General features: G+C 47.4%; 1 protein-coding gene across 4 annotated transcripts in view; it reads right to left on the bottom strand.

Moving 5' to 3' along the window:
- Positions 1-4,680: 4,680 nt before the first annotated feature.
- The window catches only part of PRDM16 (PR/SET domain 16), a 278,163-nt gene continuing 257,713 nt past the window's right edge, over positions 4,681-25,130 (bottom strand). The window contains exons 10-17 of one of the 4 annotated variants that reach the window (XM_030508173.2): positions 24,284-24,368; positions 20,367-20,536; positions 18,428-18,505; positions 12,510-12,679; positions 11,743-11,917; positions 10,750-10,980; positions 9,620-9,794; positions 4,681-7,938 (exon numbers count right to left, since the gene is read on the bottom strand). In XM_030508173.2, coding sequence (XP_030364033.1) covers positions 7,804-7,938; positions 9,620-9,794; positions 10,750-10,980; positions 11,743-11,917; positions 12,510-12,679; positions 18,428-18,505; positions 20,367-20,536; positions 24,284-24,368 — 1,219 coding nt within the window. In that variant the 3' untranslated portion in view covers positions 4,681-7,803. Of the gene's footprint in view, positions 7,939-9,619; positions 9,795-10,749; positions 10,981-11,742; positions 11,918-12,509; positions 12,680-18,427; positions 18,506-20,366; positions 20,537-24,283; positions 24,372-25,130 lie in introns of all 4 variants that reach the window. The other 3 variants (XM_030508171.2, XM_030508174.2, XM_030508175.2) reach the window with 3 other exon arrangements.

Genomic DNA, 25,130 nt, shown 5'->3' on the forward strand with positions numbered 1-25,130 from the left:
AACATATTTCCCTGCATCAATGACTGGCAGAAGGACCAGACAGATCCATCCACAAAAGCTCATTTGATCAAGATGCTGCTTCTCTGCCTGCCCTTGGATGAGGGACACAAACCTCACAGCCAGAGGTCTGACAGCCATCCTGGGAAAGCCTCGTTCTACCCTTAACCCTAATCAGAAGATGAAACCCACCTGAAGCACCTGATAACGAGCCACAGGCGCGCCCGGTCCCAGCGGCGCTACAGCCCCCCCGGCCCCCGCCCCGGCCCCGGCCCCGGCCCCGGCCCCGCGGGATGTGGCTGGAGACCTCGCAGGGGCTGGACCCCGCTTCCCGGAGCTTCACAGCCTCAGTGCACATGGACCCGCTGTGCCGGGTGCTGCCAGCCCCGTGCCCGCAGCGCCCCGGGGGGAGCCCCAGCCCCGGCGCCCCCGGCCGGGGCCGCGGCCGGACGGACCCTCGGCACTCACCGACGCTCCCCCTCCGCGGAAGAGGCGCTGCCGGCGCCGGGACCCGCCTCCTCCTGCCGGGCCCGGCCGGGGCGGGGAAGCGGCGGCGGAGCCGGGTCCTGCTGGGGCTGCAGCGCCCCTGCCCCGGAGCCCGCTCGTCCCGGAGCCCCGCGTGTGCCCCCCCTCCCCAGTCCCACCGCAACGCCCCGGCCCCGCGGCGCCCGCACGTACCCGCGCCCCTCGGACGCTGCGCGGCGGCGGGGCGGGGCGGGACCGCCCCGGGGAGGGACCGGGACGGGCCGGCCCCTGCGGCCGGGGGCGCTGGGTCCCGCCCGGGCTCCAGCCGCGCGTCCCCGCAGCTGCGGCCTCAGAGCTCATCTCAGTCTCCCCTCTGGCAGGTTAAAGCCATTCCCCTTGGCCTGTCCCTGCAGGCCCTTGTCCAAAGCCCCTCTCCAGGTTTCCTGGAGCCCCTTTAGGCACTGGAGCTGCTCTAAGGTCTCCCCTTAAGGAGCCTTCTCCAAGGGCACGTTTCAGGCTCGCTTTGGCAGCTGAAGGCTGCAGAGGTCACACGGAGCCCCTGGGTCACCGCCGCAGGCGCCGGTGCCACACGCTGCGCCGGGAGCTGCAGCTGCCGGGATTGGATCCAAGGGTCAGGCTGTGGCCACTCCGCAGCGCTCTGTGCATTCACTGGGAACAGGCTTCTCCATGACCTCCTCTTCTGCCCCTGCTCTGATTTGCCCCCCCTAAAAAATGGAGCCTTTTTCTCGCTGGTTCGTGGTGAATCTCAAGTGCTTTTTGGATGACAAAGTCCACTTGTCAGCAATATTCTTTTAAAAGACTCTGTTCCAGGGCCTGCCTGACAATCGCTCTATTATCAGCGCTTTCTTCTCCCATAGATTTTTTCCCTTTCCCTCCGGGGCTAATAAGGAGAAAGGCTGCAGCCGTCACAGAGAGGCAGAGGGTTTCTACTCAAGGGTTCGGCTAAGACTGAGCCCCTTACACGGCAACCTCCAGGGAAGGGCCATTATGCTGTATGTAGGATACCATCATTTGATCACGATGAATGACTTTTTGAAGCGGAGACCATTCATCAGTTTTGTAATGCGTGTTGTTAGTTCAAAGACCCTGCTTTCAAGTCATTTTTGCTCCCAGGGCCCCCGCTGAAACATCTGACCGCTATCACTGGATAGTTCCCTGACTCTCGGCGCCGAGATTGAAAGGAAATAGTCTTGACATTTTTAGGTAGCTCGCTGCTAACCCATTCCCCCACCCCAGAACATTCTCGCTCCCTTTGGAGCACCCCTTTGGCAGAACACAGACCTGGCTCAGTAGCAGTGCCTGGTCCTTCAGGACCTTGGCAGCAAGGAGGGGTGTCCATCATTTCAGTGTGTGAAGCCTTTTTGACATATTATAAAGCAAACAAATAAAACATCAGACAACAAAGGTGCAGCAGAGGCAGTGAGGGCTCTGTGCTGTGCCATGGTAGTCAATACAGAGACGTTCTGCCAGTCCTGGACACTTTACAGCCGTCCCACACATCCCTGGATGAGATGTGGACCTGCCGGGGCTGCTTCCTCACCCCACACCTCCCTGGAGCCCAGCCCCAGCACTGGGGGAACTCCAGGATGATGCTGGCACTGGGAATGTGGGATGTGCACCGAGCCCCATGTGGGGCTGTGGGATGATGTGCTGCGAGCACCCGCTTCCCTCCATTCCTGAGCAGAGAGGAGGGAAAGAACTGGGATTTGGGCAGACAACGCTGAAACCCAGCTCTTCACCAGACCGCTTCCTCCTGCCAAACACCCTCAGGCTGCTCCTGCACAAGTTCCCATTCCTATTGCATCCCACTTCAATTCGTGCTTCTCCATCCCTTCAGCAAAGCACAGATAATGCACCCGAGCCCTCCCCACGGAGCACCTTGTGCTGGCTCTACCCTCCTGCCAAGAAAATAAAGCTCCCAGGACCACTGCTTATAAAAGCACACAGGTTTATTGCATATCAATCTCATGTATAAATTCATTGTAGCATTGGAAAGATTACATTTGGTATACATTCCTATTCTACAGCATCAACCTCAAAATCAGCTTTTTTCTATTCATTATTTTAAAGGGATTTCTCTACACAAGTACATTTGAATCTTTTATCACAAGCATCAAAAGGAAATGTGTAAAATCGCTCTTTTAATTATTTTCTACACTTCATCTCTTTTATTTCATTATGCTCCCAACAAAGCGATTTCATATTAATTAATAACTGCCAACACTTTTCTTCTTCTTCCTCGGCAGTTGGAGGCTCCCAGCCTCGGACGCGAAGTCTAATCACATTTACAATAAGTGCATCTACGGAATTCTTGTCCTCTCCATAAAAATTCCACAAACAGACACAATAATGACTGCTAAACACAAGTCATGCACAGTTTACTTATAAACATAACAGAAGCAATATACAATCAAGAATGATATGGAACAAGCACCATCCTCTTTCTCAATGTTTTTTAAACATTATATGAAAACCAGACATTTACAATTGATTTAAAAAAACACTATACAGTCCTAAAGGAAAAAAAAAAAAAACCAAACCCTAAATCAGATCTGTCCTGTAACAATGGGAAAAGGAATGACAAAGGATGCACGGATTTATGATTCTTGCAAGCACAATATATATATGTTTTAAATTACATCTTCTGCAGGCTGGAAATGACATCAGGGCAAAACAGCTCTTGCTTTGAAGAGAGCAACGAGAATGTAAAATACATTGAGAATTACTTTCAGAATTACTTTGTTCACATGTGAATTGCACATCTGGAAATCAAAGCTGCCTTTTTTTTCTTTTTCATTCTTTTTTTTTTTTTTCCTTTTTTTTTTTTAATTTATATTTTTTTCCCCAAAGTGGTAATAAGAATTAACGACAGAAAGAAGAGAAAAATAACCTCGGAATCATTCAAGAACAGTTTAGTCACAGTATCACTCAACACTACAGAGAAGAAGTTTCATGGCTTGGTGAAGACACTACTGACCAGCGCCTCGGAGCAGAGGGTTTTGCCCTGGTGCCGCAGCCCGGAGCGGGCAGCCGCGGGCAGCTCCCATGCCATGACGCCTCCCGTTCCCCCGCCACGCACACACACACACAGTACAGCACGTAAAAACCGCAGGTAAAGTCAGCAGATTGACCGGGGCGGAGGGCAGGGGGCTCTCAATCCAGTGCTTCGATGCTTAGAGTCAAACACGCTCATGTCGTTGTGCAAGTGCTTTTCCAAATGCTGCGTCTGAAGTGAAAAGGAGCCGCTCCCGAGAGCGTCTGTCACGAGTCTAAGTGCTGCTTAGGGAGAAATCGAAAGCTTCCACTGGTCTGTTTTAAGCAAGACAGAAACCCAAGCTCGGAGCTTTGTCCTGGGATGCTGGTGAGCAAACCCGGCCGCGTTTCGCTGTTGGACCCTGTTTGGCTTTGCTGCTGGCATCTCCTCCTCCCTGCTGCAGTATGTGAAGCACGGGATGCTCGGGATGCATGGGAAAGGCACGTGCCCGGAGCAGCCGGCTGTCAAAGAGCAAACCAGGTGCCTCCAACCCACATGTTCTCCGCACATCCTGCACCCCCAGCTCTCTGCATCAGCCACTGTGATGAGCATCACCAGCACTGCCTGCCAGCAGGAGAAAGGGCAGGTACATGCAGCAGAACCATCTCCTCCTCCCCGACCAGCTCAAGCAGAAAGGTCTTTGTGGTCAAAGCCACGGTCAGAAGTGAGGACCCGTCTTGGAGCACCTTCACTTCCCAGCAGCTGCCAACCGCATCTGGCTACCCAAAAATTCACAGCGCTTCTCCCCTCCTTGCTGTTCTGGCAATATGGCTATGAGATGGGAAAATACTCTCAATAAATAGACCCTACACAAGCGTCCTTGGTTTAAATCCTGCCTCGACTGGTGCCCTGGCTCTCAAAGGAACAGCCGGCCACATTCCAAGCCTTGGCCTTGCTCTATCGCACCAGTGTTGTGGGTCCCGAGCACGACATGTTGGTGGCACCGGGTGGCTGCGAGCACAACAGCTCCATGGCCCATCGCACCCGAGGACCCCGGCCCTGTGCTCTGATGGCAGAACCTGCCTCAACACGCACCATCCAGGAAACACCCTCCAAAATGAGGGATTGCTTGTGCCAACACAGCAAATCACGAACTCAACACCCGCTATGAGCTGCAGCACGGTTCAAGTGCAATCGAATGACAGCTACGAGATAAACAGAGATTCAGTGAGTCTTTCTGTTTATTTAATGTGGGAAAAGTAAAACTTGTAATCAGTGCTAAATCAGAGGGGATCCTACAGAGACACTGGCTGGAGAAAATGGGAACAAGACTGAATAAGGAGATATGGAAAGAAAAAAATCATTTCATGATTTTAAAAGCTCTATTTGCAATGTCCTTAATCCCTGGCTGATCTGTGCCCCCCGGTCCCCGTGCAGAGGAGCTCGTGCTCTGGAGAGCCATGGGACAGCCCCGTGAAGGACACAGCAGCTGCCCCAGCCCAGGCAGAGCCAACAAACTGTGCTCCTGGAGAAACAACACAACAGGAGGGATAAGATACTGAACGGAAGACCATATATACCCCAAATAAATCCCCACAGCAACATTTCTTGGTACTTGGTCACATTTTGGAGACCAACTCGCTGCTGCTCCTTTGGCTGCTCCATCGCCTCCTCATGCTGAGGAGCGCGATGCCGACCTCCTCAAGGATTGCTTCAACAAGGAACAAACCACTGGGGCAGAGCACGTGAACGCTTCCTATTTCCCACAGCTCTTGTTCCAGCAGGCAGACAGCGCTGTGGTCCCTATCAGAAAGATGCTCAGAGGGATGGTTTACTCCCAAGCTATGGAGCTGCAGCTCAGGCTCTTGTGCTTAAGGCCGGGGATGTGTCCGTGCTCTCCTGGAGCAGCAACGTGGAGGCAGAGCCCTTCCCTGCACCTCCGCGTGGCCGGTGGGACACGGTGGCCTCACTTGCCATCGGCCGGCTCCTTGCTCGCCCCGCAGAGCCCGGCTCGTGTGCGCGGCGCAGGGCACGCAGTGAGGGGCTGTCGCTCGCTGCTGGCCACGGAACACACGGAAACCTTCGTGCTCTGCCCCGGGCGCCTCAAGGCAAAGGTCACCAAAGGTGTGATTGTCTGGAGCAGGGGCAGCACGACGAGCGGGGGGGGTCAGGGTCATTTGGCACATGGACAAACTCTTCCTCCTCCCTGGTTACCGATCACACACCATCCAACCTTAATGACACCATTTTGGTCCTTCACTACATACTTATATTAACATTATTTCTTCACAATAGTGATATCTAATGCAAAAAATACTGTTAAGGAAGAAATAAAATAGGAAAAGAATTAGCCAAAAAATTACAAGTTATGTACAGATTAAAATAAATTCCATCAGGAAAAGAAACAATTCTTTTATTATTTTCAGTTGGCCCCTGTGGGAATAACTTAAAGGCCGAGTGCCCGGGCAGGGCTGGGCTGCAGCAGCGGCGGCAGAGGCAGATGTGCTGCACAGGGAGAGCCCGTCTCCTTCGCAGAGCTGGTGTCTCCTGCCATGGGCAGCTCTCGGGCTCTGCTCCCCAGAGCTTTGTGCAAATAGATGAAGCAGTTTCGGGCCGTGCTCTCTGTTGGTCTCGGCCTCGGGCACCTTCACAGGACGTTGTGGAAAACCAAAAAGGGTTAAATTACTCTTGGGAAACATGCTGATGCTGCCAATTTTGTTCCTTCTGTACCAAAGCCACCCCAGATGCTTTCCTGAGGCTTTCCTTGCTGTCTGAGGCTCCTGGGGATCTAAAAACAGCCTCATGTCTCCTCTTGGGTGCAAAGAGTGAATTGCAAAGGTCTCATCCTAACACAATCTTGGCTTTGTTTATTTAGGTAGCTGTTTCCTTTGTTTTGGCATGCTGGAGTGAGGCTTCCCTGTTGTTTCTCCACACTGGACTGGCACAGCAGCCTCCATCCGTTCTCTTTCACACCACGCAGGCAGAGCGGCTGCACATGTCAGGTATTTGCAGGCAGACACGCTGACGGCTGCGTGCTGTTTCTCTGAAGTCGGCCATTATCCCAGTTCTGCAAGCAGTTATTACCTGACAAAATCCTTCCAGGAAGCACATCCAGTACTAAAAGATGCTGAACTTAATGGAAAAGTTCCTCTTGACTTCCCATGCTTTGGACACAACGTTCCCTCCGGGCTCCCAGCAGGTTGCTGATGCAGAACTGCAATGGGCGAGATGCAGAGGCCCGTGGTGTCACCCAGCAGCAGCAGTCTGGTCCTCATCATTTCTACATCTTAGATGCTTTCATTCGAAATTTCTCCAGACACACATTTGAGATCTGCTCTGTGTAGCCAATGTCATCCTTTGCAAGGTTTAAGTGCTTTCTTGACTACTCTAAGTCAGCTTTGCCTGCAAAATCCCTGCTCCAACAGCAGATTGTAATTGCAGTGCAGAGTAACAGAGACACGACCACAGTGTTTCTGGAGGCTGCTCTGTATCAGTGAAGAGGGTGAGACTCATAAAATATCTGCCAGCAATTGCAGAGTCAGAGAGCCAACTGGATTCTGAGCTACGTGCTTCGATAGAGGGCTGTACCCCTGAGGTTGCTGAAGCAAGGAAATTTTCATCTTTCCACTGAAATGAGAGGCCGAATGGAGTGTGTGATGCATAAGAACCATCCAGCATACCAGAACAACTGCAGGAGTCAGGAACTGCTGCCACCATTGACACTGACAAGCTGCCATTCTATAAAACCCTGGTTGATAAGTCAGAAGACGTGTCCAAACTGCCCTTGGTCAAGCGAGGCTCACCCACCACACACGCCAAATTCTTTTGGGGGGCAACGAAATGGGTTGAATTTCCCCGTCCCTGGTATAACTCCAGTGACTGTGTAGAATTGCACCAGGGAGAGGTCACACCTGGCTCTTCCCTTAGTACTTCACTATTCAGCTGAGTTGAGAGGAAATGCTACCAAATGGTTTCAAGCTTCCATTTATACGCAGGCTCTACTGGCTCAGTGATACCATTGTGTAAGGTTAGAGGGGCCAATATTTGATTGCACTGTTGCAATTCGTGTCTTGCTCATGCTATTCCTATAAACTGTGAAATCCCGGGGCTGCATCAGGGTTATCCAGTTCTGGAGAGGTTCATTCTGATAAATTAGAAACGAAAACTCTGGATAGATAAAAATGCAGGACCTGTGAATCAGACGCGACAGGTTTCCTTCTCAGCCAAAAGTCCAGATGACTCCCTGAGGCCCCCTCATCCATCTTCTGCTTGCTGGGATTTTTGCTGGGATAATTGCAGCACCACCGCCTCCTCGCCGGGACTCTGGCCAGTGCCTTGTTGACCTCTCAGAGGTGGTTGATGGGGTTAAAGGTCCCCGACTCTGAAGCTGCTCCTGCCATGTCCAACCAAGCACCCAGCGAGTTCTGGGAGGACGCGTGGAGGGGAGCGTTCTCAGACAGGGACAGCATCATTGCATAAGCCTGGAGGAGAACAGAGCAATGCAGAGGACACGTGTGAATACACACAGAGGACAGGCCGAGATAAAGCGTGTGAAGCACAGCACCATCTAACCACACAGGAAATGCAGGCCAGCCAGCACCCCTTGGCCTGGGCTAAGAACCTTACAGCAGGCCTGAATTTACATCCACGCACCAGGATGAGACCCATCACTCCAACTACTCAAACCTGCCATGGAGTTTGTAGCAGTGCAGGGTTAGCCAGGAGATGCCACCATCCAAACCCAGGAGAGGACCAAATCCATCCCGTGCCAGCTCTGCACTTGGTCACAAACCCACACTCTGAGACTAGGCTCTGTCCAGGGAAGAGCGGCTACATGCACAGTGCCAGTCTCTTTGGTTTGTTCTTATACAAAATACAGCTACAGACAAGCCAGTGGGCCAGAATAGTGCAGCAACAGCCACACTAGCCATAGCCCATCAGGCAGCAGGCTACTGCCTGGCATTAGCCCACTGGTGCTTGTAAAAATGCGCTCAGGTATGTAGGACTATAGGCACATATACTCTGCAATGGAACGGGGCTCTGTTGGCCGAAGCAGGACCCACCACACACAATCCTTTGCAGGGCAAGGCACAAAGACCATGCGTTACCTGGGTCATCAGTACCATGCTTGGCACAATAGGGCCAACTCCAATAATACAAACCAGTTCTCCAACTTCAGCCTCTCCTCTTAAAAGCAAGAGTCAAGATCTACTTGTCAAATCAACACATTGATGTACTGTAGGTGTGTGCTGGAAGACGCACGGCTTTGTAGTATTATGGACATACATGCTTCTAAAATTGCTTAAAAGCCAGCCAAAGGGGCTGTGCTGCTCACACAAATGCTGTTCTACCATTGCATCTCCTGCACTAGGATGGTTGGAATTGTTCAGGTTACTTGTTGGAATTTAAGTGTAACCAGTCCTGCATTTCATGCACTATAAAATGGATTCAAAAAGAATCGCTCCCCATCCAAGCACAGGCTGGACCTAACAATGCAGTACAAATTGTAAAAGAGCAAGCTGTTCCTACATGGTTAGTACATTTGGCATATTAGTAACAGGACACATGTAAGAGTCAGGCAAGTGGCTTGTGTTAAAATTGGGTTCACCCAGAACAAAGCTGTATCCTATCTCCAAGCAGACCTTCCCCAGCTTCAGTACTAGGACCTACAGCGAAGGAGGACATGAATTTTGCAAGTTCTAGGGGATGATGAATCAGAAATCATGTTCTGTTTGGCAACTGCATTAAGCTGCTGCTTTGCGGGACATTTAAAATAGATTTCATGACAAATTCTGTTGCTTGAAGGTTAGAAAGGGACTCAACTGAAGACCCATCCCAAAGTATAAATAAATAGTAGTCATAAAAACATTTATACAGACAGATAAAAACAGACAGACACCTCTATCTATCTCTACAAGCATGTTCTCACAGCACAGGCTACATGGTTAATTGATCTGGTCATCTAGAATGATGACCACTGTTTCTCCTCTGTTTCAGTACAGTTGCAACAAGACACAGTTCACATAGGATTCACACGTTACAGTTAGAATTCCTGCTCACTGGAAGGGGAAAATAAACCTCAGCTGTTTGAGGCCAGCTGCCTGCTAATCCTATTGTACGTGCTGGCGGCGAGCTAGGTAAAATGTTCTGCAATATACCTACCTGGTTTTTAGCCTGCCTGTACAGAGTCTGTTTTATTGTCTCAGAGTCTAAGGTGGACTTAAACACATCTTTAACTTCAAATGCTTCCTCGGCTGCTTTGCGAAGATCCAGCCCCTTCCCAAAATTCGGCATCTGCTCCAAATCTAACAGGCCGGCTTCGTCCTCCTCAATACACCTGTACCAATGACCAGGGGAAGGGGTTGACCTGTTGTTAGCTCATCTCACCGTTCACATCTAGCCAAAGTGAGTGTTGCTAACCCAGTGCCTGCATGCACATACCACGGGGGACTCACAAGCCACATGCGTGAACGGACAGACGGACAAACACCAACATGACACACAATGCAAGGAGCAAAGAAAAAGTGTAGAGCATGGCTGTGCACACACAAGCATCGGTGCATCGCTATTTGTGAGTCAGCATGGCCACAATTCCCTTTGGATGTCTGTGGGGAGGTTGCTGTGCACTCCTGGCAATGTTTGACACTGGATCAATGTCTGAAGCCACTGCTGCGCTTTCTTTGGGTTGCAATGAAAATAGGGATGCACTGAAATCAAGTAAGATACTACTTTGCATCATTTGTTACAAATACCATCCAGGAAACTGAGGCAAAAAGCAAGCTAAGCCTATGCTATGTGCCATGAACTTTAATTTTAGAGGTGTCTAGACATGGCTGGATCTAGGGGAAAAAAAGCTTCACTTTTCCCCAGAGCTCTGAGAACCTGACTTGAAGTCAACAGCTTTTGGCTACAACTAAAATGGGCAGAGCAGCACAAACCAGACTGCAGACATATGCCTCTTCCTTCGCTCCGACCAGTGATTTAGAGAGAAATACATTATCCTCTGAACCATGGTACCCTGAAAATGCTGGTTTCTGTGCTGGACTAACTGTTCTCCTGATATGAACTTCTCAAGTCTTGCTTCTACGCCTCATCACAGATTCTCCCTGCAGTCCACTTGTTTTGTGTCCCCCACCATGGTGAAAATGGAATCTCTCAGGTGAATGCTTACATCAAACTGGAGGTATGACACATGGCTTGAACAATAAAACAGCAGCACTCACAATCTACCACGACACAGGGTCAGGAGTCTGAGCCCCGTTCGACTTCTCGAAGGGAAGGGCCCACCTCACCTTCGGGTGTGGTCAAAGCTCATGGTGAGAGATGTGGGCTCTTCATCCTCTTCATCCTCAAATGCTCCTCGGGGCTCTGCGGTGGGTGATACCGTTTCATCCTGGGACTTCCCTGTCAGGCTGTCATCATCCTCCTCTTCCAGTTCTTCATCTTCATCATCCACATCTTCTGTTTTCTCATTTGCTAATCCATGACACTGGGAATTGCCATCAATATCCTGGATTTCTGGCCTGAAATATTTGGTCAAGGGGGAAGAAGAAGAAAGAAAAGAAAGACGAAAAGATGCCAAATACGTAAGTCATGCAATTTCACTGTAATACGTATGAATGCAGAGACACATTTATGTACATATACTTATGATTTAAACTGCAACGAAAAGGAAAACCAACATATTTCAGTCATTTAAAAATCACTCCCTTAAGGACTAATAACCACGTCAAGTATACACCAACCTCAACGCCTTTCGAACTAGAATCTTGTCTGGTCTGGATTTAAATGAGGGTTTTCTATCTCCTAAAATAAAGCATCTGTGAGACAAGCAGCTTTCCTTCTCATGCTACTCTGTTCTAACAATCTCCCTTCGAGCAACCAGGAGGAAGCTTCCTCATGGTGCAATCTAACAGCCAGCCTGAATTCTCTGTCTCATTACTTCTGCTGTTCATGCCCTATGGACCTCGCAGACTCCAAAACCAGAGCAGTTTTACATTATGTTATGAGAACAAGAGTGGGATCACCAGTACTATGGACTTGGAACCCAGCAGGATGCCCCCAAGTGACATGAAGTAAGATTAACATCTCCACCAGAAATTTTACGTCAGTGTGTTCCACTCTTCTTACTGTTCTTTAGGTGGATCACACTGCGATGTGGAACTCTCATCCTTGTATTTTGGACTTAAACCACAGCATTCAATAGCTATTTGTGAAACACCACTCAGTCAAAACAAGGCTTGTGATACGGGTAGATTTCTGACAAGACTGATTTGCTTCTCTACCTTTTATCTGCTAAAGTTGACGCTTGGTTCATCTCACTATTTGCAATAAAATTTCTGATTTCAGAGAAATACGAATCCTCTTTTTCATCTAAAAGTGCATGGTTGTCTGATTCCGAGTTTGGGGAAGAGGCACTGGTCCCAAGGTGGTTTGTAATGACTCCGGAGTGCTGGCTCACTGAGGAGAGAAACAAGAAAAGAGAATAGGAGAAACAATTGGATATTGTCAAAGGTATTATTAAGAGGAAAAATAAAGGAGGAACGTTAGCAACAATCCTCTCACTATGTATCAATGATTTAATCCTTCAGAGAAATCTCAAGGACCAAAGCTCATGTTTTCCAGACTGGAACTACAGTGAGAAACAGAGGTGATATTTAGCATTTATGGATGGCATAGACAATTTAAAACCACTATCACTGCATAGCTGTTTGCCTGCAACTATCCCATAATTATTTTATTTTCCTAGGCTGGGAAATCACTTAGTTGGCTTCAGCACAGGAATTTCCTCCTGCAGTTTTTATCTTAAGGCAAAGCCTATTTATCTTCTTGAACTTCACACATGCCTACAAATGCATTTCAGGTTGAAAACCTTTGGCAGAGCTTGACATGTCCACATCTGCATTGCACCAGGAGATCTCACCGTGTCCCCAGGAGGAGAGCATCACGATCGTGCTTTCCAGAAAGGCTTCCCAAGGACCAGAGAGACCAGGGCATGGGGTGTTCTCCCTCCAGCACCCCACCAGAAGCACCCGGCCATGCCCCTTCCTACCTGGAACGTTCTCATGCTCGTGTTTCTTAAGATGCCGGTCCAAGTTGGTCTGCTGCCCAAAGCATCGGTTACACAGGTGACATTTGAATGGCTTCTCCTTGTTATGGATGTTTCGAACGTGCCGCTGGAGGTTGGAGGAAATGCTGAATGACCTGTCACAGTATTTACACCTGAAAAATAGAAGCAAATGCCAAAGAGTGCAACGTGAGAGGAAAAAAAAAGGGAGAAAGAGAAAAATCTGACTATCAGAAAACCAGAAAATGTTGGTCTATAAATCTTTACTCAGCGGAGGACCTGGGAAGCACAAGGCATTAATCATTCCAGACAAATCTGATATTATTGTTACTCAAGGAGCACAAAGGAAGGATTAGGATTAATTAAGAAGCAAGTCGTCCAAACAAATAAGAGTTTTAAAGAAAATAATTACTTTTCCACACACAAATGTAAAAACAAGGAAGGTGAATTTATTTCTTCCACCCCTCTCCTTTTGTAGGGGAAGTAGGTGAAATATGGCTGTGGAGGGAGGAAAAAGAAGACAGAAGGAGAAGAAAGAAGGGAGGTTAAATGTATCCCATAGTTATTAGCTAGCATATCCCTCCATGACACCGTTATCTAGACATAAAGAACACTCCAGATTTATTTGTGACATTCCTTGTGGTACTCGAGATGCAGGCAGTACAGATGCCTTTAAAGGTAATTATGGTTATTATAGTACAATAGCTCCCAAGAAATACACTGTCGTTTCCAAACAGGATAAGATTTACTCCTATGCAGTGAATATCTGGTTTATGATGAAAAAACGTGGAATGTAAGGAGCTGAGCCAGAATGTTCAGGGAAACTGCTGAGTGAAGAAATGTTCCCTCTTTGAAACAAACCTCTGCAGGACCCACGGTGGATGTGCTGGAATAAAAACAGAGCTTTGCTAAAGCGAGGGGCTTTGGGAGCTCAGCCCTCTCCTCCTCCTGCTCCTCCATCGCAGCCGATGGACTGAAGAGGGCAGCTTTGAGCCGCAGTGAAGGGCTTCAGCTCTAAAGCTACAGAAAATCTAATTCCCCTTTGAATCTGCCTGAGTCCCTCATTAGATCCCCCTTTAAATATGTCATTTGTACCTCAACAAAGCTGCTTTCCTCATGGCTCTACTTCCAAACCCTATGAGAAGTAGAATCCTTTCTCTGCTACAAACCTCTGTAAATCCTGGGCACTTCCAGGACAAAATAAAAACAGTTCTTAAGCCCTTGTAATTCCAGAATAAACCCACTTGCTTTAGCAGAACTGCTCTGTGCTGCTCTAACCGAGAGTCAAATCCATCCCACTGAGCTGAGCTACCATTTGATAAGGCATGAAGACGACAAGGCATTTGTGCTCGTTTTGGGAATGCCATCAGTTCACTGTGTGAAGCGGGCACACAGAGCTCACCTTGGGCCTGTGTCATGCAAGTACAAACCTGGATTTGCCCCAACACCAAGGACACAGTTCTGCTTCCTACAAACACAACAGGTTCAACTGCAGGAAGGAGGTGTGAGTGTAAAAAAACCTCTGCTGTGAAACACATAGACTTCCAGATGTGCCACAGCTGTGGTTTTTATTTGGTCTCTAATAATAAATTGATATTTTTGGTTTTAAATTGCAGAGATACATTTATGAAACACACTCTCTCACTGCCTGTTTATGGATTCCGTGCCCACCTCCAAATTTCCTACTGCTAAATCACCAAAAGGAATAGATATTTCAAGTAATGAACCTTTACTCTGATTAACCCTGCAAGAAAGCAAAATCTCTTTTTAAACCACAGTTTTCTCAGACTTCAAAAGGTTTTTGTTTTCATTTTCAGAAAGAAAATTAATTGAACAACTGAAGAAAACGAGGTTATTTGAACATCAGCAAAACCAAGCACAGTTTATATACGGAGAGCCAACCACACACGGATTTCCAACTCCTATTCTCCTCCTGTCCACCAGCCACTGCTGACTCTGCTTTCAGGAGCTGCCAGGCTTCGGAGCTTCTATTCTTCAGCACTTTAGAAGTCTCAAGTATCCAAACCAGCCAATGCCCCAGTATCCCTGCTACTCCCAGGACTTCCATAGGTGGTTTTGCCCAGCGCGGCTCTACCAGCATGTCACCAGCAGCCCCCTCCTTGTCTCTGGGTTTTGCTCCCTACCTGTCCCCAGCAGCTCGATGTCCATCAAAGCCAAACCCCCCCTCGCTCATGTTTGCTGGGCCGGGTCTTGCCTCCATTAGTCACAGGAGCAGTCCCAGTGACTTCAAAGGGAGCTCTTGCATGCATACGGCAAGAGCGAGCTGGCCTCCTGCATGTCCATTTATTTAGATGTTCAGGAAGTCTTTGAAAAGTTCCCTTTGACAGGTCCTTGCTCTATGAGCTATGTGGATCCAGGGAAGGGTATGGAGAAAGGATAAAGAGCTTGTTAAAAAAATAGGAAACAGAGGGGCATTCGAAAGGAGCAATAGCTAATGTCTGAAAGCAAAGGGATGAGGGAGACGTACTGCGTTATTTGTGGTCCCAGAGGGGTTGGTACTTGGATCTCTGCTGGTTTTAATCTAAATAAATGATCCAGGCAGAGGGAACAATCTTAAAATCAGGGAAGAGGTGAACAGAGAGCCAGGAGAAGAATAAAACTCAAAAGCAGCAGTATTTGCTTTGTAAACACACTGACAAAACGCTAGTAAAGTTTCTTCCTTATGATTAAAGTAACTCACCAATGGGCTAAAAAAAATACAAAGTGGGAATGAATGATGGTTGGGAATGAGCTGAAGCTGGAACCGGAGCTCTGAGGAATGGCAGGCAACCCTCAGAGCTCGAGGGAGCTCAGGTACCCGGGGAAAACCGGGCAGCAAAGCCCAGCAAAACCTCAAAATGAGGAATGGAGCTAATTGCTGTGTTGCTACAGCAGTTCGGTACCACTCCAGATGTAACAGTACAGCATTTGATACAGAGCTTTGTGAAGTTCCAAAAGCACAGCAGCACTTGCAAAATGTATACCTATTTGATGATGAATGTGAGCTGCAAAGACAGAATTGCAGTAACAAAGCATAAAACACGTGGACAGCTACTGAGTAACTCCTTCATCTCAAGCGCTTTTATACCAGGGATGAATTTAAGCTACGTATTAAAAAAGAAACTGAGAAAGAAGAGATACTCGTTGAACTGTGAGAGCCATCTTAAATGACATGGTAGATGTCAGCTCTTGTTGCTTAATGCAGATAACAGGACATGGGGGCTGAAAAGGAAATTAAAGAAAAACAAATTCAAAACAGACGTCAGGAAGCACATCTTTATAGGAGGGATCGCAGCCGCGCAGGCTTCAGGACTGGGTGTAATTCAAGAATCAATTAGATGGCATCCTGGAGGGAATGGGCATTTGAAAGAAGAAAATAAAAGTCCTGCTGAATCAAATAGCTTTTAGCTGTTCCCAGCCTGGGTTTTATGTAGTTTATGTGATTCTGTGAGTCCAGAGAATGAAAACAAAACCGAAGAGGCAAACCCACAACTGCAGCACACCCTGGCGTCCCTGTGCCCCGAGCATAAGGAGCGTCACTAAAAACAGCCTCTTCTGATTGTGCTGGTGAGCTCAGATGACAACAAAGTCCTGGTTTTTATGACCTGAGTTTCCAGGTAAGTCTGACATGGTTTTACAAGCCGAACTTATTTAGCATTTCTCTGAAGAAACAGGGAAGTTTGACAGTTCTTTTTAGCACTGGGGGTTGAAATACACACTACTGAATGTTAGATGTTTTTAGCAAGTGCATTACCAGCTACATCTTACTCTTCAAAAAAAACAGACAGCACTTCCCATTTCTAAAAAGAATTCATTTGCCTCCTTATTGCTCATGTGCTATTAATTCCTACTTTACATATTAAATAGACTCCTGGGAAGTTTAAGTGACTGGGTAAAAAACACATCACTTCTCAATGACAATCAGGAATCAAACCCAAAGCACCTTATTTTCTGGCCTGTGTGTTTCTTGATCTACACTTGGACACCTGGTCAGTCTGTGTCAGCTTTGAGAACATTTTAATTTGTGTTTGGATGAATATCTAATACTGCAGAGTCAAAAGGAAATAAAAACATTGAAATAATCCCAAGTCAGAAGACAGACATCAGTGCATCACTGAGAAGTCAGCACCCTCCTTTTACCTACATCAAGTTGTCACTTAAAAAACAAGCTTTCAAAACAATCCTGGCTGCCAAAGTTGGAAATCTCAGTTCTCTGAGAGCAAAAGAAAATCAATGATAATTAAGCTCTTCTGTAAACGCAGCACTAACTCTCAGGAGTGCCATTAGAATGCAACATTGTCCAGAAGTCAAACCTCTCTTACAAAAAAACCCACACAGGCCATTTTCTGGGAGAAGACCAGATCAAATAAATCTTTATTTTCCTAACCTTTGTTAAGTTGCAAGTCTCCTTTTTTGGAAGAAAACTGAACTAACAATCTCTGAATAATCGGGAGCAAGCATTTTAGGCAGACAGGGGTGTGCAGTGAATACACAGTGTTCATTCAAGGCATATCAAATAACGCAACTGAAAAAATCAGAACGGGGAATGGTTCCAAAATATATGTCTGCTTGGAGAGGGGCTTTTTATTTTTAATTTACCTAATGTCTACACTCAAGATTCTGTATGACTCTGTATGGAAAAAAACCTGGGCTCTCTACGCACCAGGGATTACAATGTGGGAGAGAGTAGCTTCTTAAGTTAAACTAAGCATGAAAATGTGATGTATTTGACCACACGGCTGTTTGCTGCTCATGAATTTGTGTTTTTCTATTGCATTAGCTTTGCTGTGAACTTCTATGTATGAAAATACTATACTATTAGCTACCCAAAAGTTTGAATTGTTACTAGTGCCTGACAACCTGATGTGTGAAGCACTCACATCATGAAAAACACAAGGCTTGATTTTCAATGAGCTCTCAACCCATCACTCGCTCAGTTCTGCTCATATATGCAGCTATTCTAATAACAAATCCACCAAAGAATATTTTTTGACAAAGTTTTTGATAGTGACTGCAAAACACGAGGAGAAAATACAAGGGGGTGGAAATTCCCACTTGGTCTTGCATGAGAAATAGTCCTTCATATACCTACACATACACACATGTACTTACATGTATTTTCTCACGAGTTTTATTCCCATTTCCCAGGCTCGCTGGCCCAGGAGTCCTGCTAAGAGCAGCAGCCCCAGTGTGTGCCCAGGCGGGTGCCTGCCTGCACATGGGCTGCTGCCCAGGGAAGGAGGTGCCTGGTTTCACAATGTGCCCTTTTGCACAGACACAATGCAAAGTGAGCTATAAAACCCAAACGGCCCTGTCCACAAGCAGCAGGTAAGAGCTCAGCCTTCTGCCCTCCACAGCAGCCAAATAGGGGACACACCGCGTGGATTTCCCCCCTCTCATCACTCTGTTTTTGTGATTTAAGGCAGGATGCTCCCTAACTTAGATTTTAAAGTGGATACACTACAGGGCTTTTCTTTTGGGTTTTTTTTGATCCACTACTCCAGGCACCTCTGAATATGCATTAGGAAAAGAAAAAAGAAACCTAGCTAGACCCAGCAGTTAGCTTACTGGCAAGCCCTTCAAAACAGCCCGATTTTCAGAGACATTCAGCACCTTCAGCTGTCCTTGAGATGAATGGTTAATGTGAGTGTTGAACAACACTGCAAATCAGACCACTCATTTGCCAGCATACATCTAAATATAAGTTAAGTGTCTATCTTCAAGCTGCCAAGCCTGATTATTTTTGGCTGGTACACATAATATACAATCCTATGAATCATTATATGTAATGCTACAGGACCGCGGAATTATGTTGGCACAGCTTTACAGGAAGGAGAAAAAACAACACGGTGGTGAATGAGGAGTGTGTTGGGAAAGGGGCTTTGTCTGGGGGGCAGCATCACCTGTAGGGCTGTTCTCCAGTGTGTGTCCGCAGATGCCTGGTCAGATTTGCTGAGCGTGGGAAGATCTTCCCGCAGTATCTGGAGGGGGAAAAGCCAAAGCACCATCAGTGCACAGCATCCTGCCACCCCACATCGCTTCAAACACCCATCACCAGCCACCACCGGCCCCTCGCCCACAATCAGAAAACCCCTTTATGCAGGAATAACACCAGGAACCGATGTTCTGAGGGAGGAAGACCTGGAGTTCAAAACAACCGAGCGATGCCCACTCCAGAGCAATGGGATTCACATGTGTATGACCCGTCTCCATCAGAGGCACAGAGCAACAGCATATATGGGAAGGGCAGGAAAAAGAAAAGCCCTACCAGAACAGCCAGCACATCCCCAAAAGCTGGATGACTTAGCAGCTTATCTTGGAGGCCTGGGCAAGCGCATAGGAACACAGTAAGGATGTAGTGACCCATCCCCAGTACATTCACCCAGTTTCCATTGAACTGGAGATCCTCCTGAGCCTGAGGCTGCGTAGTTGTGTTTGATACCCTTTTGCTGAGTTTTCCCACCTATTTTACTAAAAGCTTTTTGAATGCACATAAGCTTTGGACATCCACCACCTCCTATGGCAGTGAGTTCCCCTGCTGAACTGTGTGTTGTGTGAAAGAATCTCCTGTTTGAACCTGTCACTCAGTAACTGCATTTGATGCTACCTCATTCCTCCGTTAAGATAAAGAGTGATTAATCACTGCCTAGTCATATCGCACTTCAGATTTTTATGGATCTCCTCTATTGCCCTGTTTAGTTGCTCATCATACAGAATGGACTTCATCATCCTTCTCGGAATTCACAGGATTTCCTTGCAGATAAATGCTGCAGCACTGTGTTACTGTTATCAGGAGATACTGCTGTGAGTCTGACAGCCTGCTTGGAATAAGGAAACACAGCAATAGGAAATGAAATCAGAGAAGGAACTGTGTTCCCCAATAAATCTGATTCACAGTAAAAGGAAGGGAGGTATAAATAAAAATATTCACTGGGAAGTAAAATACTAAGGATGAAGGGTTACATTCAGTAACTATGAAACCTGATGCTTACTGCTATAGAAGGAACATACGACTTCCTTAATTTCGGAGACATTCAGCACCTTCAGATGTCCTGAAGATGAACACTTACTGTGAGCGTCCCTCAACAATGAAAATCCAAATGCGGACTTGTGAGTGCGTAACTAAATATAAGTTTAGTGCCTATTGTAGGTAGAAACCTCAATATTCAGCTGAAATCTGAGCCCATAGCTGTTGTGGCAAACGAATCTAAGAGATACACCAATGAAAACACATATCCCCTTACTGCACCCAAGGCAAATGCAGTGGGAGCAACCACAAGAACCTCCAGTAGCTGCAGGTTAAACTGCATAAGCAGACAGAGGTTTTTATTCCCCAGTGTTCTGCTCCCATACGAGCTTTTAGAGCTGCAATGGGTACCTAAGTACTTCCGTAGATACAACTGTGCTTGAAAAAGCTGTTTACTTTTTGCCATTTGTAAAATGCCAATGTTTTGCCTTGCTGAGATGGGACATCGCTGTGATTGCACTTGCACTGGAAACTGTGGCATCTGTTACAAGAAACTTGGCTTGGAGAATCCTGTTTGCTTGAGAATCTCCAGATCTGCTCTCAAGGTTATTAAAAATTACAAAGAAAATAGAAGATGCTGATTTTCTACCAGACAAAACAAGCTATTTCAGAGGGAGTTCGTCATCAGAATGCTCTGTTCTAATTCTGCTGCTTCTTGTTTTTCCTCCTGCCCCTGCCAAGACAGCAGAGATGTGCATGTGGGGTTGCTCTGCTGCACGCTGGTGTCTGATGTCCCAGCTGGGTGATGCTCTCCCAGGGATGCTGTAAGGTGCTGGGGGCACAGCCTCTCTTCCTTGGGGTGCCCAGGCCCTTACCTGCAGGTGTAACGCTCCTTGCCCTTGCGCAGGATGGGATCCGATAACGTGGGAGGTGGAGATCGGAAGTTGAAGGGATGATGTGGAAGGGGCTGCAGGGAGGTGCCAGTGTCTGCCTTCATGGCTGCAAAACTTTCCAGTTTCTCTGTCATTGTTTCTATGGCTGACATCTGCAAGGACAAGGCAAGGCCTCACGTCATAAAGATCCACAGGAAAACAACATAAATGCATAAAACATCTTTCAACACTAGTAAGTTGGTCAAAGCCTGTTGTTGCTATTTGCTGGGCTCAGAGGGAAGCAGCAGTGAGCTGCGGGCAGGCAGGCCAGCAGGCAACGATGGGTTAGAGAGGACACGGAAGTTTTGGGCAGGAGGCAGAAGAATCCTGGCCAAAGCAGAGTGGGAGGGGGCACAGGGGAATGCGTGACCAGGGAGCTGGGACAAAGGAGAGGCTGAGGCTGGAGGGGTGAAGAGGAGGAGTTAAGATCAGACTCAGGATGGAGCAGGTCCACAGAGAGTTTGCCTAGCAAAGGGGCCAGCATCTTAATTACATGTAAGAAAGGTTCAGAAGCCAGCAAAGGTGATGGAAGGGTGGGTGGGAGATGGCTGAGCTTCCTGAAGTGGAATTCCAGCCAAAATACTCTACGTGAGCTGGGGCCGGATGAGTTATGGTTTGCAGGACCACAGCCTACACATCGATGCTCAAACAGGAGATGCAGGCACACAAGCCTAGAGATTGTGCCATCCCTGGCAGTGTTCAAGGCCAGGTTGGACGGGGCTTGGAGCAACCTGGTCTTCTGGAAGGTGTCCCTGCCCATAGCAAGGGGTTGGAACTGGATGAACTTTAAGATCCTTTTCAACCCAATGACTCGGCAATAGCCATGTTCTCACATAAACACTGGATGAAATATCACTCCAGAAAGAGGGAGAAAGGGAAAAACCTGGAGGTAGGGGAGAAGGGGAAAGCAAAAAAGGAAAGAAAAAAGTTGTGCGTGCAAAAAAAAAGGATATGCATAAACCTCCTGCCTAAAGAAACCCACTTGTACTTTCCTTAGAGCAAAACAGGAAATCCAAATCCAAGAGAGAAATGCAACTCGGAGAACTATGCCGACATCTCCAATGCTCGGTTTTATGCACTCTTGAGAGCACTTCCAAGACACCAAGCAGAAAACAGGGATCAAGCAAACAAGGCAGCAATAAAGCTGCCTCCTCCCTGCCCATGACATCAGCGGGACAGCCGGGAGCCCGAACGGAGTCAGCCCGAGTGCGGAGCGAGCGGAAGGCAGTAGGAAGCCATAGATCAAAACTAGATGCTCTATTGTACAGGAAGGGCTGACCTTTTGCACATTTACACTTTATTAAACTGGGCTCAGGGGGGGCGGGGAAAGGAGCCAAGATATTGTTTAAAATGTACAACTATAAAAAAAAAGTTGTCTTAATCACCCAAGAATACATTGTGGAAGGCTGACAACCATTCATAAGCTGTAAAAAAGAGGAGTAGTAAAACCCATTTCCTGATAATAGATCCACGGCCCCTTAGTTGGAGGCTCCCAGCCCATGATAAATAGTAAGTAATACTTAGCGCCAGCCACTTGAAAAGGTTCCTTGATCATTTACAGCAAAAGCTCTGCCCCAGCTGCCAGTCATGTAACAAAACCATCACGTTAAAATGCTATCCGGATCTTTCAGAGCTGTGCCACTCAGCCCTTTGCCGGAGTACCTGGAGCTATCTTTTGTTGTGCCCTGTTCTTTAGGCACTTAGTCAGAGATGTTTGCTGGCTTGATAGCCGTAGGCTTGTTTTAAAATTCTAAGCCCCGGCCGTAGCCTCTCCAGTGGCAAAGGCACTTTGCTATTTAGGGAACAACTGCCTGGTTATAATAAAAAAGAAGGGGAGAAGAAAAGAAACTTAACAGGTGAGAAAAGGTTTTTCCATTCAGTTATCAGAAAGTTCCACCGTTTCTTTACATTGTCCAGGGTTTCATTTAAAATAGACAACGTGAGAAGAACTCCCATCAGAGCAGAGGAACCACTGTCAATGACTGGCTGCTAAGAAAGAAAAGTGGCCTGAAATTCATTTTGGGAGAGAAAGCATCTTCTGAATGCTGAATGCTCAGCCTTTATTACATCTTTTGGCATGATCACATCCCACCCAGGGCCCTCCATGAGAGCTGGGGAATTATTCACAGAAGAAAAGGCTGAGCCCAGACTCGTGTTCGGAGTAACACATGTAGAGGGTGCCCCTAACTGACCCCGTACGTGAACACTGCTCTTAATGAAGACAGGAGCAGGATTCCCTGGAAATATGACTTCTAAAGGAAAAGATCCAGGATAATATTGGATGGGGATCTGGTAAACACCCCCCAACCCCCCCATATATTCTTGAACAAACCATATTTGACTACACAGCATGGGAACAGCAGCTCTCTAGATCAGTGATCTTTACACAGCCACCCGCTTTATGAAAGCTGAGTTATCAGGAAGCTTTGGGCTCAAGTGATTGTAAATTTTAGGCTATTCTGTGTGATAAGCTATTAGAGATAACCAGACCTTCCACATCTTTTCATTGCCATGGGAAGAGGACGTGGTCACGATCTCAGGAACAATGTTAATCACCTTCCACCCAATGCTTGCTCCTACTCAGGGCCCGTACGTTTCTCATCGTCTTGTTGGGTTGCTTTGCCACACTAGCTCCTCCCTGCTATCAGATTCTTTACAGGCAGATATCCCCACTATTCTAACTCACACAAACACAGGATGTTCCTGGCCAGCCTGTCACCATTATCCAGCCTCTACGAAGGAAAAATCGGGGGAAGTTATTAACCAAACTCTGGGGCTGATGTGAAACAATGAGGGAACTAAGTTTAGCTGTGAAAGCAACCAGGACCCAGCTTTCACAAACCTGCAAGTTATTTATCTAAGGTGGGAAACAGTATCAGAGGAGAACAATGCATGTGAATATAAAGGAGAGCACAATAACGAGCACAGAGCCCAGCTCCCTACGTGTGTTCATGGCAGGGGAGATGGAGGATCACTGGTGACCATCACGCTGGGGCCAGTGTAGGGCAGGATGTGGCAGAGCTCACTCCATTACCATTATGGAGCAGGGAATCCTAAGGGCAAAGAGCAACATCACTTCTTGGAGAGTTCAGCTGTGGCTCATAAGGGGGGTTGTAAAGTTGGGTGATTCTCGTGAACAGCCTTGGTTGTGCTATTCAAACGCTATGGGTAAAGGCCTGGTGGGGTGATGGGCTGGCATTCCCGGCCCACTGTCTAACGGGAAAGCTGTCCAGCAGCGTTTCCCATCGCTCTGCAGTGACTCAGATCCGAAGGAGATGCAGAGGGAGCAAATATCCGTGAGCTGTCAGAGAACAGAGACTAGAGCAGCTGTGCAGGAAGGAGAGAACATGAGTTCTCTGCATCGAGCAACCCATCCATCACCTTTAGGAGCAGGCAGAACCAAGCCCCAATGCTATGTTGCCCTGCACTTTCACACCTTCTAGATGGTGTAAGGGAACTCCAGGCAGGTGTAAAATGCTACTGCCTAGTGCTGGACAGTCCTCCTGCACTTTGCACTACTGCAAATGACTCCACCAGGTGTTCCCAATGGGAAAATTATGTAGGCATTGCGGCATGTTGCCTGAACCCAGGACACATGTGAAAGGGGAGTTTGGCAGACCATACGAGCTGCCTAGACCTCATCCCTGTTCTTCTATTAATGCAAAAGAAACAGCAAGGCACAGCTACCATTCTCCTCAAAGCAGGTAGGAAATTAAAAGTATCTGAAAGTAAAATAAGAGGAGCTTCCAGCTGGGCCTCTGGATGAGGAAAAGCCTGATCCAAGCGACCTGTTTGCACCAGCTCCATCTCCAACTCCTTGGCATTCAACCAGCACCACATTGTAACATTACTGCTCTTACCTGGGGGTGAAAAAGCAGCGGGGAGGGTCGCAGGTATTTCTCCTTTAGGGCACCCACAGGGTCTGTCACCTTCCGCTTCTCCACCCTGCTGGACAACACCACAGAGGGTTACGTACCTCACAGTGCTACAGGCAGCAAAGAAATACCCAAACCATTTGCAGAGATGTTTAAATTACACACAAGAGGCTGATCTCTTATTGACACAAACATCTTTCTTCCCCTTTTACTGGATAGTACAAATTATGACTCACAGGTTACCTCACAAAACGCACCGGAAACGGTATGAAAATGGATCCCCTCCTTTGGGCAGTGTTTTCTTAGCTGTCAGAGTGACAGCTAAGAAAATATTCTGCTGTTTCTATGTGAGAACTAAAGCCTCTACTCTTATGGAATGTCATGTAAAAACCTACATTTACAGCAAAAGCAATGCTTAAGTGGGAGAAGCTCTAGAGCCCAGAGCAGGCAGCCCCTGCATGGAAAAGAACAGTCTTTGAGGGTTGGTGTTTATCTTAAGAGTTAACACCGGGCCAAGCTTTGCAGCCCCAAGTGTGCTGAAATCATCAGGTGTTTCATATTCATTTCCTCCCTTGCAGCTGAGATATAATTTGCAGTGAGTTTCTCTGAGCAGACGTGGACAACCATTTAGGAAGGCAGGAACCGGTGGGAGATTTGTGAAGCCACTTGAGAACCCGAGTTCTTCTGATGGCTCCGTGTGCAAACATTCCATGCTTAAGCACCTTACTATGGAGAACTGCTCCTCAAGTCAGGCTCCTAATTTTGGAAATATTGGCTTTGCTTTCACAAAATATTCTGCTGTGGGGAACCCGGGGTGTGGAATCACCAGAAA

This window comes from Strigops habroptila, chromosome 16, assembly GCF_004027225.2.
Source record: "Strigops habroptila isolate Jane chromosome 16, bStrHab1.2.pri, whole genome shotgun sequence".
Taxonomy (NCBI): Eukaryota; Metazoa; Chordata; class Aves; order Psittaciformes; family Psittacidae; genus Strigops; species Strigops habroptila.